The 20,784-nt window shown below is 33.9% G+C and overlaps 1 protein-coding gene across 1 annotated transcript; it reads right to left on the bottom strand.

Annotated features, from left to right (window-relative positions):
* Positions 1-1,627: 1,627 nt before the first annotated feature.
* LOC138307008 (excitatory amino acid transporter-like) lies at positions 1,628-20,260 on the bottom strand. Its single transcript, XM_069247633.1, has 10 exons — positions 20,128-20,260; positions 13,621-13,695; positions 7,807-7,929; positions 7,317-7,398; positions 6,623-6,789; positions 4,551-4,677; positions 3,934-4,167; positions 2,918-3,112; positions 2,511-2,645; positions 1,628-2,082 (listed from the first exon to the last, which is right to left on the bottom strand). Exons 1-10 carry the CDS (start codon positions 20,258-20,260, stop codon positions 1,935-1,937), a joined length of 1,419 nt encoding a protein of 472 aa, XP_069103734.1. The 3' UTR covers positions 1,628-1,934.
* Between the last annotated feature and the right edge of the window lie 524 nt (positions 20,261-20,784).

Raw genomic sequence — 20,784 nt, 5'->3', positions numbered from 1 at the left:
ATCTCGACGTTTAGTTAGAATTCTAAAATTTTAACAGCTCGCCATTTTCAGAAATAAATTCGAAGAAACCATAACTGCAAACCAGTTCTCCATACATAAAAATTGCGTGGTATTTTTAACGCAAATCATGTTTTTGTGCATTCTTTATTTCCACAAATTTTATTGACAAAGATGTTTCAAGTCAAATGGATTAAATAACAGGCAAAGCATTTATAAATTCTTTCCAATGGTGGCAAAAGTAATAGTTTAAACTTACAATAATTATAGATATTATATATTTAAGTTTTGAAATGAAAATTTTACAACAATTAAAGGGAGATAACTCTTTTGCATATTCCATTCACACATCACACATAATATAAATACAGCTATTATTTTATTACAAGAACATGTTATATTAGACTACATGTTACTCAGATATTGACAGACAATGACAACAGTCCATGTGTATATATATACATTTGTCATTCTTCTTTGACTTTATTCCTCCGTAAATGAAGAGTTTATACAAACCTTTAAGACAAATAATTACAAAAAGAAAAATGAAAGCGATTACATAAATAACACAAATTTGACGTCCTAAATCAGGACAATATTATAAGAAAATTGAGAGGAAAAAATATATTTATTAGAGAGAGGGAAAAATTCAATACATCAATAAGGAAAAATGATAAAATACAAAGTGACATCTTCAGAGACATCATGATGTTAATGTAAGAATGTACATATAATTACTGAAACGCTAATTAAGCAGCTTTCACAGAAAAGCAACAACAAACGTAAGCAAATCTTATAGAATACACGTCATCCGGTAATAGTTCCTGTATATAATCAAGGATGTACCCTAATAGGACACAAATAAGTTCGTGTCTATCTGAATTGTCTAATTTTACGTATAACTCAACTGGATAATTGTTGACAATATTTGTGAAGAATTCATCACGTAGATCAAATAGATCTTGATGTTTACAATCAAGTAAGCAATGGGCTAAAGCATCATGAGATATCACATTACATTTTGCACATAACAGCTCACAACGTGGGCTTAACAACCACAGACTTGCCACTCTACTGCAAATATTAGCTTGAAAAGAAGATAAGATCAGTAAAACAGGCATAGTTTAGAAAAAAAATATCGTTAACATTAATTGGGAATAACGTTACAAAGTTGTATTGGATGGGTAGCAATGTAACACAGTCTCAGGTGACATGAATGTATCCAATGAGACAAGCCAGTATTAAACCCGAAAGTACGAGAGAAAGTAACATAACGAGTGTTATAAACCAAAGTTTTTTCGTGGCAATTTAATTTCGCGTTTTCATGAACATTTCCATTACGATTTAATTGCGCGATATATATGTTTTAATGGATTAAAGTACCGTTGTTTAAAAACATTTTCGTGGAAATATCATTTCGCCATTTCTGTTTATTCTATTTATTTTATGGCCCACGAAATTAAATTGGTTTACAGTATGGACCAAAATGTAGAACGATAGAATTAACTCGTATTCAGAAATCATGATAATATAATATATAAAGAAAAATCATATTTATAAAAAATGACAGTCAATTAAAGATCACAAAAAAGTAAGAAATGTAATTCAATGTTTAATAAGTACCCCTCTACACATTTTATAAAACAAATTAACCAACTGTCAATCCATTGTGTTTTCATGGTTATCATTGTTAAGCACGCGTTGTATCAGATTATAGATTCATATGATGCATCAACTGACCATGTTCAACCAGAATAGTTAGTATTAGTTAGTGAATTACTGACTATTTTACAAAACCCGTATTTTAGTGACCTCGTTACCATGGCAACCCAGTTTTCGGCAACGAAAACCTTCATGCTTCCATTGAAATTGATCAAGTAGTTTAAAAGAAGTTAACCTAGTTGAAATACAGGAGTCAGAATTAATTGGCTCTACGGTCACACTGTAAGGTCTCCATTTTCATTCTTGATACTTTCCGGATCCAGTAAAACATCGGACTGTCCTAGAGACTTACTACAGAAATGGTACGTCACAACGGCACAGTGCGCATGACTCAACAGATTGCTGGTGGATCGTATCCGGTCCCTATAACACAACCATTGTACTGTTTGGTAATGCCTACTAATTATATACATCACCAGTAATATATGATATCCCATATACATCGGAAATAATGGTTAATACCCAATATACATCTCCGGTGATATATGATAACCCATATACATCTCTGGTAATATGATATATATTAACCCAGATACATTCCTCATAATGTCTTATAGATAAGTAAAACATGTACATATCTATATTATGTGTCATAGCTGAACTAATCTTGCGTGCTGTACGTAACAATTAACAATTTATTTAACAAGAAATAATAATAACAATAATAACGTTGTGCAAGTTGTAAACACCTTGCCCTTAAATACAGTTCGTATTTATCGTTATCCTTGTTCTATCGAGTTTACAAACAGCCACGTGTATAATAAGTATTTATCAGTTTTAACGATACTTACAGAAACCACTCTACAGCAAACAGAAGAGCAATGGAGTCTGCAGGAATGTTCAATGAAGTAAGGATCATCACCAGGGTAACGATACTCGAGCTAGGCATGGAGGGAAGCGCCATCATACTAACAGCGGTTAAAATACTGAAATTGGATTGAATTTCATTATTTAAAGAGACATTTACACACTAAATAGTATGATATAAATCACAAGCTTTTTACTTATCAATTTCCACAAATTAAATCAACAATCATGCGGCGTGATATCATACCCTTACCCTTCCAATGACCGGATGTCTCCGTTCTCGTAAAAGTAGTGAATAACGTGAGCAGGGGTAAAACGATGTCTGTAGTATATCGGATAACAGAAATGACGTTATTATCATTAACGTAATCAACACTGTCCATTATCTTACCATAAAACGATAGCGTCTACAACATCAAAGCTAACTCCCGCGACATTTCCTGAAAATATGGCTGCCAATGTGATGAAAATAGCGCTACCGTTGGCACTGAGTGACACCGACAAAGGAACGACAAACCGACTGACCCTCCTGTCCACTTTCTGGTCATTCTCGCATGCTTCCAGGGTCTCAGGAATAGCAACAGCCCTACAATATATCATTCAATTATTAGCTGTATATCAATGCATCAGTGAAATAACAGGGTTAATATTCCCTCAAGTTAACTCAGCTTCATAAATGATAAGTATATGCATAGTTTTATTACATTGCTGAAACATTATTGTTATCCCATAGCATTAGCTTCAACAGAAAAAAATGTCCTTTGCTATTACGTAACAATTACGCCATGCAGTCGTTTCATTATCGTATAAATTATTACCTCTCATTATCATCTGATAAATTAACAAAACAACGTCTCCGTTTATAACACCGTCTGTGATTGGCTGAAACAATAGCTCAATGATTTCATTGAAAAACAAATTTGGGATTCCATGGAGTAGATTAAATTTTAAGTAGTGAGATAAATATATTTGTTATGTTATGGAGATATAACACAAAAATCATGGTGTACTCTAAATAAACATTTACAATGTTCTCTTGCATAACGAAATGTTCTGATGTTCGAGTATTTGTTCTGTGAAAAAATGGCTAAAAAGGAAACCCTCCTCTGATCCCACTATAGCTATTTATGATGGATATCGTTAGTTTGAATTCATGAAAGCCGTATTGGAATTTTAAGAGACAACACGTTAAAATAATTTTATATTTTATGTCATTTTCCTGCACACCAGATTTCTTTCTAAAGTCGATGTACTCATTCATTATACAGCAAAAACCCATCTGTATTTTCTATTTCCGCTATTCAGCGGATATCAGTGGATATTGATCTTTATGAGGGGGATTGAGCTCAAATTGTTTTTTATGACATTTCAGACATAAACATTATCAAATAAAAGACATAAACCCACGTCATCGTTGTAGCAAAGGTAACCATCCAAGCCTTCACCAAGTGTATGGCGAATCGGTAAGGATTGCGTCTAGTCGTCACAAATAATAAAACTGGCATCATTATAAACTGATGTATCAATATCCCCAAAGTCACAACGCCAACTAGCTTCCCCAAAGCTTGGAAGTTCTCACTGAGATCTTTAACAGTGGCTGTAGAGGTGGCGATCAGACTTAGTACGCCAACAGGTGTCGACCTGTAACCAAACACAAAGTGTGAGAGACAGGTATTGCTGAATAGGAAGGTGCTTGTAAATATCATTATTTGGTTGATCACTCATAGCGTCTTATTAACATCAAGGGCAATAATTTACACACACCCCTGCATGTGTTTTGTATGTGCTCACGTAAGTCTGGGGTATTATTTGGACGCCTGTGGTATATATATATTTATTTTGCTGGGGTTTTTTTTTTTTGGGGGGGGATGGAATCACGCAGAAAATAGAGCATTTACTGAACAGAGACATCTTAATCAAATTATAGTCACTATTTCTTTGGAGGTGACACTATTTTGAAGCATAAAATGTATCATATCAACAATGGATTTGTAACATTTTAAATGATTGTGCATTATTTCTACCATATCATCCAGCGTAGTATAATTATGATGATATCGGACAGAGAGGAGAAGAACTTGAGTACAGGTTTGCCCTTCCCGTCCGCCTTATTGATGGCTAGCCCCAACAGCATGCAGGTCGTTATCATACCTATGAAATATCAACAATACAGTCTGGGAGCCAGGCAGGGTTTAAGTGAAACCTACGCTTTTACCAATTGTAATGACTTGAATTTCATAAAAAGATGAAAAAAAAATAATAATACGGATCTCTGTCAAGTCAAATTGATTCATTTCTTAGATTTGGTTCAGAAATACGATGTAGCAACGATAACAGAGTTACATGTATGTCAGTTTTTTGTTACATTTGGAAGACATTGATTGTCAATTCCAATGCTCTCATTGACTGATGAAGAAAGTTAATATAGTGTAAATGAAGTGAACTGCGAAGCAGTTCATGTACCATTTGCACGAGATTAACTTTTTTCATCACTCAATGCAAGCAACAAAATTAATAATCAATACTTATATTTACGTTAACAAATTTAAAATTTGCAATGGTGAAAAACTTCAAATTCTATGTATTTGGTATAACATTGTAATACAAATTTGCAACATTGTCTCAGTTATCGTACATGTACATGTATGTACACCCATGGAACAGCCGCAAGTCACCAAGCAAACACTAGATATAGTTCTGAAAATACCTTTGGATTTTTTATGATAAAAACGGCGATTTTGGAATATTGTTTTCAAGTATAAAAATCTTCTCATGTCGCTCCAAATACAAAATTTTAAAAAGCGTAGTACTGGCATTGCAATGAATGTGTGATCCGGTTGCTCGATTTAGCACGGGGTCCGGTTTAAAGGAAAATTACGATTGGTGAAAATGTCGAACTGTTGGTATTTATACATTATCAAACCTTTTAAAACTCGATTTCAATGATTGTGGAATGTAACTGAATGTTGTATTTCCGTCTGATAATTATTTGCAGCTGACATTTAAATTAACTAAACCTTGGTGAAACCCAACCCCTGTTTCTATGTTATGCGATGCAGTCCAATAATGTGGTGCTTAATGTGTTAAATATGAATTAAATCGCAGATCACTGACGAAATTCTATGTTTTTCAAGAATTGTTATAACTTCATTGCAAACTTGAATTTTAGTATTACATTCTAAATGAAATTAGTAGGGAAACATCGATTTTAAATTTTGGCGGTTTCCAACGACCCTTCGATGTCGTGGGTTGCCACTCAAGAGTCACGACATCAATTCGTTGATAATGGACGGTAGGCCTAATGTCAATGAAATCAGCCTGTTTATAATCTGATCGTATTTTCATGGAATCTATCATTTCTACATGTATGTCACTTTACAATTACCGTAACGACTGGCGTTCGATTATGCCTACAATGTAGGCCTAGATGATATACATGGCGAATCTCAATGTGTTAGGTACAGTAGCCTACTGTAGGGTAGGTTCAGCATTTTGTTCTGGGGCTTCAAGCTTTAGTTACCGTTTCATCAAAGTAGACGTGTATATTACTGACAATTTCTTACATCAATTTATCAAGTGTTTCTGTCTAGGTTTCTAAATGTACAACTATATTAGTAGTCCTCAAAGTACATTCAAAATTGAAGCGGCGTAAAACTATATCACAATGTAAACAATTTCAAAATTCTCACGCCGGTCAGAGTTCAGTGCGTGACCAAGCATCTTCATTGAGAAATGAAGTGATCGGAATATACTAGTTTCATTAAGGCGGAGCAAAGTGAAAATATAAATGTTTCTTAAATGGGGGAAATTTGATATAGCAGTTGTTCGAAGTATTTATCATACATACATGTAGTTGTATAGTTTATCGAAAGGAAACAAGGTCTTAAGTATACTGTAGTTATATTAAATATGCCAATGTAATTAATATATTTAAGTATATATTAGCGTATATAAGCAATTACAATTTGTATAGGCAGCTAAGATGACATGGCAACGACTATCATGTAGATGTATATATTCTTACTGGAATTGGATAATTTCTGTGAATGCCTTTTCGTTGTATGTACATTTTCATTCATTATAAGTCTCGCTATACCCATAACATTTGTCCCCGGTGTCTTCCCAACTGTCTTGGTTATGTTTCTCACAGTCTCAATGACTGTACTATTGGTTGTATTTCTTGTGAAGGTATTGAAGATGACTTCATTCCGTGTGAGAGTTTGTCGGAAGGCCAAGTCCACGATATTGTCAGGCATCAAGTTCCTGTGGTGAAATCATAAATCAAGTCAATCATGTATATTATATTAAAAAAAGCAAACAGTAGCGAAAGTATGGCAAGCTCGATATTTCAATATTTGACTGCGTGAGCAAAGCCATTTTTTCTAGTGAAGGTTGACTAAATTAGATTATAATTACGAGAGGAACAGAACTAGAGGCAGACCTATATTGCTCACCCGGTTTCATTTTCCCAAGGACGTTTAAGATCAACTTCTAAATGTTCTGTTTGGCCCCACCCCCAAAAAATAGAGTTAATATTTATACAAAGTCTGTTTTCTTTCCCAAAAGTATGTTTCTGGACAACTTTGGTTACACTCATTGCAGAAGTGATTTGAATGAAATGTTGACGACCGGACTGAGGACGGGCTGAGGACGCCGCGCCATTACCGAAGCTCACTAGCCCTTCTTATCAGTGGAGCTAACAAAATGAAGACAGACAGACGGACGGATAGACGACGAACGTCGTGACATTTGATCAAGGAAATTCTTCAATATAACTGCTGGATATTTACCGTAGTAGATCTGCAAATACATCTGACGTTTCTACACTTGCGGTGTCTTTGGTGTCTGCTAACTCCGACTGGATCCCATGTCCTTAAATGATTAAAACACAAAACCTACAATGTGTTTACTTTGACAACTGACAGGTACGTTCTTAGTACTTTTTCTCTACATTCTTGCCAATCTCAAGTTAGGGCTTCGATATTTCATTTCGGTATTTTCTACAAAGGTATAAAATTCTACTGATTAAGTGATGGTACACCATGGATTAAACTCTGATAACTTCCACTACAAAATTAAGAAATGTACCTTTTGGTTTTTAGATTAACGTTGTATTAACAGTATTAACAACATTAACATCGAGGGTAATTTTAGGACGGCCTCCAATGTACGCAATGTGTATTCATGTGTGGATGACTGTATAATTTAGAGGCTGCAGTGTATTCATAACAAATCAAGGCTAACCATGGTAAATTACCGATATAATTTGTGAAATGTTACCTGGATTCACCATGACACCAAGAATAACGCCAACAATGGAAGAAAGGCTGTTTGTGGTGACAATGAAGATGAATGACACCAGACTGACACGGCCATTAGACTTGGGGTCAAGATGGGAAGTCGCTGTAAAATAGGATCGAGATATCAGACTGGTGGTCGAGATGGGAAGTCGCTTTAGAGTAGGATCGAGATATTACACTTGTGGTCGAGAGAGGGAGTCGATGTAAAATAGGGTCGAGATATTAGACTTGGGGTCGAGATGGGAAGTTGTTTGAACATAAGATTGAGATATTAGACTTAGGTCGACATGGAATGTCGTTATATTATAGTATCGAGATATCAGATTTAAGGTTGAGATGAGATATCGCTGTAATATTAATATTGGTAGATCGCAATATTAGATTTGGGATCGAGATGGGATGTCACTGTGATAAAGGGGAGAGATATCATACTTGGGATTGAGATGGAAAGTCACTGTAATAAATGGTAATATTAGAATGGGTTCGAGACGGGATGTTGCCGTAATAAAGGATCGAGATATGATACTCGAGGTCGAGATGTAGTACTATTGTAATAATTAGACTTAGAGGGCCAGCTTCTGAAACACAGGGTCAGGGTATAATTAGACTAGGAATTGAGTTGGGCAGTCCCTGAAACATAAGATTGAGATAATAAGATTAGGAGCCGAAGGGGCAGTCACTTTATCAAAGGATCGGCATAATTAAATTTGGAGTCGAGAGAGGTCGTAGCTGTAACATAAAATGGAGAGAATTTGAGATAAGTTAAGACATAGTGTTGTAGTATAAAATAAATATCTATGAATTACAAAAAATCCATCATTTCAGCTGTGAACTTGTGTTTTAATAGTATGTGAATGGTACAACAGCCTTTGTTTAATTAGCACGACACGTAGAATATAGAACAGTCAAGGAACATAAACTATCCAGTATTTATCCATAAGTTTTAAAATAATCTAAATAGCAAATAATGCTTATTTATTAATTTATTTAGAATTTCTATATAATAGAATATTAATTGTTTTGGGAACTCGGGGGCTCGTCACACAATCTACAAATTTACATCAATAATTGTAATATACAGTCATTTGAAACACGTGTAGGCATAATTAGGCATATATTAAAATCTAAAAGATTTTGAACTCTATATCTGTCCTGGATCTGAGGAAATCATGGTAATTCACACATATGCTTTAAAATAGGAATAATGATCGTTTTTCTGTCCTAAGCTGAAAATTACCCTGACTTCTATCCCTGACTTTCTACCAATGATACATGAAGTAATGATTATTGTCAGTGTAATGTTACCGAGTGGGGTGGTGTCCTTGTGTAATGTTACCGAGTGGGGTGGTGTCCTTGCGTAATGTTACCGAGTGGGGTGGTGCGCCTACCACGCGATTTGTTTACTGAATGAAAACAAGCAGAGCTAGTAAAGAGACAGTTTCGTATTCAATTAAGTGAGGCCTCATATGGATTATTTATTCTGCTGTCGGATAACGCACATTCTCTGTAAGAATAAGCCGAAGCCATGTATTGTTTTAGAAAATGGCCAAATCATATAATGACCGGCATCGACTTTATAGGCCCCTCAACCGGAAGCGATCGGCCGTATGTAGGTCAGTGCAGACAATCACATTCCCTGGAATATTCACGCAGCTAACTACGTTCATAAGCTGTTTATAAGCGGTTACAAAGTCAAGATTGTTTTTAACCATTCCTTTTCATCAATATAGATATATATATATTTTTGTGACAACATTCACATTAACAATAATATTGATCAGTTATACCGAACACTAGGCCTGTAGGCACATGTATATGGTTAAAGCATAGTGTAGAAAACGTCTTCCGGTCAATTAAATCCGGATAGTAATGATCGAAATTAGGTTCACTTCTCCAAACCGAACCCTCTCTAAACCGGCTGAAATTCTATGCACCGACCCTGATCGGTTTGGAGAGGTAAATCTAACGTCAAATAAACGTCAAATAACAGAAATAAAGCCTTACTAGAAATCCTACTGCTAGCTATCAGTGGTATTTCTATATTAGTTAACGTTAAATAACAGACATGTTATATAGCCTTACCAGATATCAAACTGCTAGCTATCAGTGGTATTACTATATTAGTTAACGTTAAATAACAGACATGTTATATAGCCTTACCAGATATCATACTGCTGGCTATCAGTGGTATTACTATATTAGTTAACGTTAAATAACAGACATGTTATATAGCCTTACCAGATATCACACTGCTGGATATCAGTGGTATTACTATATTAGTTAACGTTAAATAACAGACATGTTATATAGCCTTACCAGATATCATACTGCTGGCTATCAGTGGTATTACTATATTAGTTAACGTTAAATAACAGACATGTTATATAGCCTTACCAGATATCATACTGCTGGCTATCAGTGGTATTACTATATTAGTTAACGTTAAATAACAGACATGTTATATAGCCTTACCAGATATCATACTGCTGGCTATCAGTGGTATTACTATATTAGTTAACGTTAAATAACAGACAGACATGTTATATAGCCTTACCAGATATCATACTGCTGGCTATCAGTGGTATTACTATATTAGTTAACGTTAAATAACAGACATGTTATATAGCCTTACCAGATATCATACTAGTGGCTATCAGTGGTATTACTATATTAGTTAACGTTAAATAACAGACATGTTATATATAGCCTTACCAGATATCAATCATACTAGTGGCTATCAGTGGTATTACTATTATTAACGTTAGTGTTATACCTTACCAGTATATCATAATCAGTGGTATTACTATATTAGTTAACGTATAGCAGCATGTATATAGCCATACCTATATCATACTGCTGGCTATCAGTGGTATTACTATATTAGTTAACGTTAAATAACAGACATGTTATATAGCCTTACCAGATATCATACTGCTGGCTATCAGTGGTATTACTATATTAGTTAACGTTAAATAACAGACATGTTATATAGCCTTACCAGATATCATACTGCTGGCTATCAGTGGTATTTTCTATATTAGTTAACGTTAAATAACAGACAAGTTACATAGCCTTACCAGATATCATACTGCTAGCTATCAGTGGTATTACTGTATTAGTTAACGTTAAATAACAGACATGTTATATAGTCTTACCAGATATCATACTTCTGGCTATCAGTGGTATTACTATATTAGTTAACGTTAAATAACAGACATGTTATATAACCTTACCAGATATCATACTGCTGGCTATCAGTGGTATTACTATATTAGTTAACGTTAAATAACAGACATGTTATATAGCCTTACCAGATATCATACTGCTGGCTATCAGTGGTATTTCTATATTAGTTAACGTTAAATAACAGACAAGTTATATAGCCTTACCAGATATCATACTGCTGGCTATCAGTGGTATTACTATATTAGTTAACGTTAAATAACAGACATGTTATATAGCCTTACCAGATATCATACTTCTGGGCTATCAGTGGTATTATTATATTAGTTAACGTTAAATAACAGACATGTTATATAGCCTTACCAGATATCATACTGCTGGCTATCAGTGGTATTTCTATATTAGTTAACGTTAAATAACAGAATGTTATATAGCCTTACCAGATATCATACTGCTGGCTATCAGTGGTATTTCTATATTAGTTAACGTTAAATACAGAATGTTATATAGCCTTACAGATATCATACTGCTGGCTTCAGTGGTATTATATTAGTTAACGTTAAATAACAGACATGTTATATACCTTACCAGATATCATACTGCTGGCTATCAGTGGTATTACTATATTAGTTAACGTTAAATAACAGACATGTTATATAACCTTACCAGATATCATACTGCTGGCTATCAGTGGTATTACTATATTAGTTAACGTTAAATAACAGACATGTTATATAACCTTACCAGATATCATACTTCTGGCTATCAGTGGTATTACTATATTAGTTAACGTTAAATAACAGACATGTTATATAGCCTTACCAGATATCATACTGCTGGCTATCAGTGGTATTACTATATTAGTTAACGTTAAATAACAGACATGTTATATAGCCTTACCAGATATCATCATACTGTGGCTATCAGTGGTATTACTATATTAGTTAACGTTAAATAACAGACATGTTATATAGCCTTACCAGATATCAATCATACTAGTGGCTATCAGTGGTATTACTATATTAGTTAACGTTAAATAACAGACATGTTATTAAGCCTTACCAATATATACTGCTGGCTATCAGTGGTATTCTATATTAGTTAACGTTAAATAACAGACATGTTATATAGCCTTACCAATATCATACTGTGGCTATCAGTGGTATTACTATATTAGTTAACGTTAAATAACAGACATGTTATATAGCCTTACCATATATCATACTGCTGGCTATCAGTGGTATTTCTATATTAGTTAACGTTAAATAACAGACATGTTATATAGCCTTACCAGATATCATACTGCTGGCTATCAGTGGTATTACTATATTAGTTAACGTTAAATAACAGACATGTTATATAGCCTTACCAGATATCATACTTCTGGCTATCAGTGGTATTACTATATTAGTTAACGTTAAATAACAGACATGTTATATAGCCTTACCAGATATCATACTGCTGGCTATCAGTGGTATTACTATATTAGTTAACGTTAAATAACAGACATGTTATATAACCTTACCAGATATATACTGCTGGCTATCAGTGGTATTACTATATTAGTTAACGTTAAATAACAGACATGTTATATAACCTTACCAGATATCATACTGCTGGCTATCAGTGGTATTACTATATTAGTTAACGTTAAATAACAGACATGTTATATAGCCTTACCAGATATCATACTGCTGGCTATCAGTGGTATTACTATATTAGTTAACGTTAAATAACAGACATGTTATATAACCTTACCAGATATCATACTGCTGGCTATCAGTGGTATTACTATATTAGTTAACGTTAAATAACAGACATGTTATATAGCCTTACCAGATATCATACTTCTGGCTATCAGTGGTATTACTGTAAAAGTTAACGTTAAATAACAGACATGTTATATAACCTTACCAGATATCATACTGCTGGCTATCAGTGGTATTACTGTAAAAGTTAACGTTAAATAACAGACATGTTATATATAGCCTTACCAGATATCATACTGTGGCTATCAGTGGTATTATATATTAGTTAGTTAAATAACAGACATGTTATATACCTTACCATATCATACTGTGGCTATCAGTGGTATTACTATATTAGTTAACGTTAAATAACAGACATGTTATATAACCTTACCAGATATCATACTGCTGGCTATCAGTGGTATTACTGTAAAAGTTAACGTTAAATAACAGACATGATATATATAGCCTTATAGATATCATACTTCTGGCTATCAGTGGTATTACTATATTAGTTAACGTTAAATAACAGACATGTTATATAGCCTTACCAGATATCATACTGCTGGCTATCAGTGGTATTACTATATTAGTTAACGTTAAATAACAGACATGTTATATAGTCTTACCAGATATCATACTGCTGGCTATCAGTGGTATTACTATATTAGTTAACGTTAAATAACAGACATGTTATATAACCTTACCAGATATCATACTGCTGGCTATCAGTGGTATTACTGTATTAGTTAACGTTAAATAACAGACATGTTATATAGTCTTACCAGATATCATACTTCTGGCTATCAGTGGTATTACTATATTAGTTAACGTTAAATAACAGACATGTTATATAGCCTTACCAGATATCATACTGCTGGCTATCAGTGGTATCACCATCAACTTTATCATTCTGATGAACAATTCACCTGGTAAACCTATTAAAATAGAAAAGTAGCTACACTCTAATATTAAATCATTCAACTGTTTCTGATGGTAATTATGAAAGGATGAATTAATTGGACAAAAGCAAATTAAGAGAAAGGTGATAGATGTGTGTATTGACGTCGTCCAGTTGGCACTCATCCTCCCATAATCGCCAACTAAATACAAACGTATGCTTATATTAACATATAAAAAGGAGTTTAGAAGAACATGGAATTATGTTCGATAATAAATAAATATGTCGTTTCTGAAATGACTTCGCAATGTCAATGACGTTAAAGATGTTCCACCACTGACAGAGCATGTATCACTTCAATAATTGATGTTTACTCGTGTTTATATGTTTATTTAACACAAATATAGATTTTTGTCTTTTGATGTATGAGCAATAAATTATTTTAAATACTTTTGTCTCAAAGTAAAATAAGAAGCTCATACTTTTCAAACTTTTCAAGGATGGTAATAGCATAAATTTAGTAACTTTTGTTACTGGAAAAAAATACTGATTTCTCTGCTCCTGTGTCGACGGTGAAGCAGATTTAAAACTAATGGCTCGTAATAATGCACTGCACTACGATAGGTGAGGTAAAATGTGGTACTGCAATGACAATGTAAGTATTTATATAACAGTCCCATAGGTTTTGTGTCGGGTGATTGGATAGGGTACTGAAACATTTTTCATTGGCGTGTAATGAACATGTATAAAAATCGAAGATGATAAGCGACAGCTCGATTTCACTAAAGGCAGAGGACGCATCCATTACAACTATTTACTTTATGCGGTATCAAATTTTTGCTTGCATTACTATTTTCACCTGAATTAGTAATATAAAATAGACATAGTTTTCATCAAATATCTTAATAAATTAACTGAATTACAAAAAGAAAACTTATCATTTGAAGCGTAGTTAGAACCTTGACATATGTAGCATTATACATCTTATTTCTGAATTATCGTGTATCAGCAAACGAGTTAGATACTAGTTACAATACATCAGACCTATATCATTAGATGTTAGTAGATCCATCGACAGCGGCTGTCATATAAGGTTGGTTTTCCCTGTGTGCGATATGCATTTTTGATGTATAGATTTTTTAAGAGTGTGGTATATGTTTGACACCTATGGCGCAACTAGTATAGTGAAAGTCTTAGGAGTGTAAAACAGTACTGTGTGGTAACAGCTGTAAATCCATATCATATTACTACGTAAAAGATAGCCGAGAGATACAACTAAAACAAACTGTACATCCATATCATATTACTACGTAAAAGATAGCCGAGAGATACAACTAAAAACAAACTGTACATCCATATCATATTACTACGTAAAAGATAGCCGAGAGATACAACTAAAACAAACTGTACATCCATATCATATTACTACGTAAAAGATAGCCGAGAGATACAACTAAAAACAAACTGTACATCCATATCATATTACTACGTAAAAGATAGCCGAGAGATACAACTAAAAACAAACTGTACATCCATATCATATTACTACGTAAAAGATAGCCGAGAGATACAACTAAAAACAAACTGTACATCCATATCATATTACTACGTAAAAGATAGCCGAGAGATACAACTAAAAACAAACTGTACATCCATATCATATTACTACGTAAAAGATAGCCGAGAGATACAACTAAAAACAAACTGTACATCCATATCATATTACTACGTAAAAGATAGCCGAGAGATACAACTAAAAACAAACTGTACATCCATATCATACTACTACGTAAAAGATAGCCGAGAGATACACCTGAATATCATACTACTACGTAAAAGATAGCCGAGAGATACACCTGAAAACAAATTATTATACCTTTACTTCTTTTTCGCTATATAAAAAGTAGTCAATAGAAATGCTATTAAAATTTTCAGTGTCATAAAAAGCTATTCCCCGGTAAATAGTCATTTGGACTTTTTACCGTGGGAAAAGGCTATTTACCTGCATTCAATTTTGGCGGACTTTTCCTCTAAAGCGATTTTGATTGGACGTCATCTGACGACGTTTCATGACGTCAGATGACGTTTATGTGACGTCATTGACATTCCATCGCAAAGCGACAAGGCTGGTGTTTGGGAAAATGGCTGTAAACGGAACACGATTTGACAACTTTGACGAGGAAACACTAACAAAGTTGGTAAACGAAAGAGACAGTGCAAATACCCAACAGGTTATCAAAACTGCGGTAAACATCTTGAAGGATAACCTCCGAGAAAAATCACTTGGAACGATCAGTGAACTTGAGGGTGAAACAAGCGAACATGTGAACGGTATACTTCGAAAGTTTTACGCGGAGTTGAAAAAAGTTGATGGATCCCGATACACTAAAAATCCATGATTACAATCAGGTATGGATTGCAAAAGTACTTTTTAAAGAAGCGCGATGAGGATATTATAAACGCCGACGCATTTAAGAAAGCAAATGAAATGTTCAAGTCGGTGTTGGTGAACCTAAAAAAGGCGGGATTAGGGGATACGAAACACAAAGCTCCAATTGATGCAAAAGACATGGAGAAGCTTTACGCAAGTGAAATCTTTTCTACAAATACCTCGGAGGGATTACAAAACCGGACAATATTTGAATATCTATACTATTTCTGTATTTTCATATAAATACTGACTGTTGTTATGGAATATTATATATGTTATCTTATTTACTGTTTGTGCATTTCTTGAATATAAATAAAATTTCATTAATTTAATACAGTATTTCCCTTGTGTTTTTTGTCAGAACTATAATTATAAAACACAGACATGGTCAGAGGTATGGGTATTATGGTGACGAACATATTATTACCAATAAAATGTTCTTGATTTTACGCGTCATTTAATCACGATGACATCTTCGTCACTGTAATAGTATACACCATGTATGCTTTTTACATAGCGAAAATGAAGCAAAGGTATAATAAAACACTTATTGAATGGGTATATTCGGGAAATAGCACTTTTATGGTTCCCCTCGACACGAACTATTTTCCTCGGCTTCGCCTCGGAAAATAGTTCGTGTCTCTGGGAACCATAAAAGTGCTATTTCCCTCATACCCATTCAATAAGTGTCTACTGTACATCCATATAATATTACTATGTAATAGATAGCCAAAAGATACAACTAAAAACAAACTGTACATCCATATCATATAACTACGTAAAAGATAGCCGAGAGATACAACTAAAACAAACTGTACATCCATATCATATTACTACGTAAAAGATAGCCGAGAGACACAACTAAAAACAAACTGTACATCCATATCATATTACTACGTAAAAGGTAGCCGAGATATACAACTAAAAACAAACTGTACATCCATATCATATTACTACGTAAAAGATAGCCGAGAGATACAACTAAAACAAACTGTACATCCATATCATATTACTACGTAAAAGATAGCCGAGATATACAACTAAAAACAAACTGTACATCCATATCATATAACTACGTAAAAGATAGCCGAGATATACAACTAAAAACAAACTGTACATCCATATCATATTACTACGTAAAAGATAGCCGAGATATACAACTAAAAACAAACTGTACATCCATATCATATTGCTACGTAAAAGATAGCCGAGAGATACAACTAAAAACAAACTGTACATCCCCATCATATTACTACGTAAAATATAGCCGAGAGATACAACTAAAAACAAACTGTACATCCATATCATATTACTACGTAAAATATAGCCGAGAGATACAACTAAAAACAAACTGTACATCACATATCATATTACTACGTAAAATATAGCCGAGAGATACAACTAAAAACAAACTGTACATCACATATCATATTACTACGTAAAAGATAGCCGAGAGATACAACTAAAAACAAACTGTACATCAATATCATATTACTACGTAAAAGATAGCCGAGAGATACACCTGAAAACAAACTGTATATCCATATCATATTACAACGTAAATGATAGCCGAGAGGTACAACTAAAAAAATCTGTACATCCATATCATATTACTACGTAAAAGATAGCCGAAAGGTACAACTAAAAACAAACTGTCGCCGTTTTCATTTAGTTGGTGCGTAACAACAAAAGAGCCAACCTATCTCATGATATTTTGAATAATGTATAAAATCTACATAACCGCATTAAAATAAAAAATACACTATCGCAATTAGTATCGGAATTTGTAATATCATATAATACTCTGTTGTGTTTTATAGACTCAATGCTAGGTGGAAATCATAGATATGAGAGCTACTTATATCGATGTAGTCATTTAGCGCGATACGTTGAACAGTTGAACAATGCTGGCGGAAGAAACACTTGTCAGGAATTCACATTGCATATGGTGCTGTTTTTACTTTTATTTTTATGGTACTTTCATGAAGAAAGATTACAAAAATCTACATCCGTCTGTCATATAAATAGGGATACATTGCATCTCAACCCCGGTGTAACATTTTGGTTTGTATACCCGATGCTTGCCGAGTGTTGACGGTCAAATCTTTCGCAAGGGTTGATAAGGATTATTAGGTTGATCCCTGTCCACCTGACAGATTCATCTTGTATTCTTTTTATATCATACATTAACAAAAAAAATGATGAAAACCTAGAGGTTAAGAAAAAATTTCATTCGACGTCATTGCATGGACTTTGCAACACGTCAAAATTAATGACGTCGTCGACAATGGTTGCCGGATGTATTGATGGTCTAGCATGTGCGAGCTGTCTATTCCTTAACCCGGTATAAGACAGTTTTCTTCCCCATCGGCCAGCTTTATCTGTACTTCCAGTGAGGATAAGATTCTCCGTCTTGCCCAAGACAAGACAGCCTGCACGCGTAGAGCATATTCACGTGATAAACCGAAAATTTTAAAACGTCATAGCAAATAAACATTAACTTGAGCAGTCCAATTGGACAATCAATATATCATATTTGACGGCGTGCTAGTGCTTCGATCAAGCGCGTGCTGAACTTTAACCTAATGAACATCGCAGTTGGAAGTCCATATGCTTTCCGGTATCAAATGTTCACAATAACGTAAAATGTGCCTTTTCTTTTATTAATTTATTTATTGCTTTGTTTTTAGAGTTGTTCGAATTTTTCTACTGATTGTAGAGCTATAGTGTTATGTTATAATTTGCGTTTTGGTTATATGTGAACATTCCAAAATGTAACTCGCTGAATAGTCCTCTTATCTAATTCAGTATGAACCAAGCTATAAGTTAATATTGACCCACATGTGTCATTTGCTGTTATTACACAAATGTCAAATTTAAAACATAACTAAATATTCTTAAGCAACCTTACCTTGGTATTCTATAACTTATAATAAGTACAGAGTACCATATCAAAGATGCATCATACATTAACCAAAAATATCATATTCACCAAAGGCAGTGATTTGTGATTTACACCTATCCACATGTGCTCATATTTCATAAATCCTCAAAAAGGAACTGAATGCGAGAAATCTGCAATACCTCATATTGAGAAGTTATTACCTCATCACTCCCTTTATCAGCCCGAGGGTGTAGATATCTATGTGCATATATGTTATCGCATTTCAAACGAATAACATTAGTTAAAGTACATAACGAAAAAGCTAAGCACAATTTTTGAAAATCGTATAAACTAGTAGCAAAATTACGATATTTAAATTGTTAGCACAAAAATCCTAAATAATTACAAAACAATATGGCAGAAATGGTGATACTCCTTTCTCAATTCTGAAGTTACCATCTACTTTTTCATCAATTTTTAGCGTTCCGAATTGGAAGCCAACATCGTCGAACGTCTGTTGAGGTTAAAATTGGTTTCTTTGTGCACTAGGAAGGCAAAATCTGAAAACTAGTAGGGTTTGGATGTCACTTTCAAGGGGGTGTGATTTCACTCGAGGTAATACGATATCACTTTCGAGTGTGTTTGACATCTCTCGGGGGATGCAATGTCACATTCGAGGTGGTGTGATATCACATTCGCGAGGATGCAGTATTACCCGAGCTGATATCATTATTTGGAATTTTAGAATTTATAGCATTAACAAAATGGATGAAATCATTAGTAGACATATGATAAAACAATATGTGCCTAACTTTATATATCTATTAAAAACAAAACTATTAATCACATGTGCTGTCATTGTATAAAAATTAACCAAAATGTTCCCTCAATTTGCAATATATTTAAAAAAAACTAATTTCATATAAAGATGATCACAATACTTATTCAAATTTCCATTTTCAATCTTATATTACACCGAGTTAAGTTATTACGTCTGCGAACTATTTAACGGACCTTATATTACACAGAATTAAAAAAAAATATTACACCGAGTTTAGTTATTACGCCTGGGAACTATTCAACGGACCTTATATTACATCGATTGTGGTTATTACGCCTGTGAACTATTAAATTAACCTTATTAACCAACCCACCTATCCATGTCAGATGATCCCGAGATGGCTTTCCTTCCCGGATACCGAATCCGACAGCGAATCCGAGGATGGCCCCGGCCGTGGTGAGAATGAGGAGTAAGTTATCCCTCACCCATCCCCTGAGTGTAGCCATAGAGAGTCAGTCCAGCGCGCACGGAAGCCTTACTGTTACAGTAACCCTGACTAACGCGAGCCAGCCTCTGAGCTCCACTTCGTTTCGAGTTTCACTTTTAAACGAGCCGGTCGTAAAGTATGCTACACCTGATGTGACATGTGTGCTGGTCCAGCATTATATCGAGTACTTCTATCATTAATACATGTTATAATATTTTTTCAAATATGAAATGTAAATCCTCTAAATGTCAGGTATATATTTGACTTAATATCACCATCGAAAGTAGTCCAGCCCATTAATCAAAATTTTATTTACCATACATGTATATCCAAACAAAACATTCCAATGACACTGAAACAAATAAGGTTTTCTTTCAGGTGTTTTTTTTATGTTATTTTGTTCTTTTAGGAGATAAGGTACATATGGAAATTGACTTTTTAAATAATCATTACCGTTCTTCTTTTATTTTGTTTAACGATTATATTTATTTGAACATGTGTCTTTCATTACGAACACTTAAATATTGTAACAGAACTATATAA

Source organism: Argopecten irradians, chromosome 14, assembly GCF_041381155.1.
Source record: "Argopecten irradians isolate NY chromosome 14, Ai_NY, whole genome shotgun sequence".
Classification (NCBI taxonomy): Eukaryota; Metazoa; Mollusca; class Bivalvia; order Pectinida; family Pectinidae; genus Argopecten; species Argopecten irradians.
This window is presented reverse-complemented; position numbering and strand designations above follow the sequence as displayed.

Excerpts from the sequence above, each read along its gene's own strand:
- LOC138307008 (XM_069247633.1), bottom strand. The coding sequence starts at position 20,260 with ATGGCTACACTCAGGGGATGGGTGAGGGATAACTTACTCCTCATTCTC. Across the intron at positions 7,399-7,806 it reads TGGTGTCATGGTGAATCCAG|GACATGGGATCCAGTCGGAG; the intron begins GTAACATTTCAC and ends TAATCATTTAAG. Across the intron at positions 4,678-6,622 it reads ACCGGGGACAAATGTTATGG|GTATGATAACGACCTGCATG; the intron begins GTATAGCGAGAC and ends GATATTTCATAG.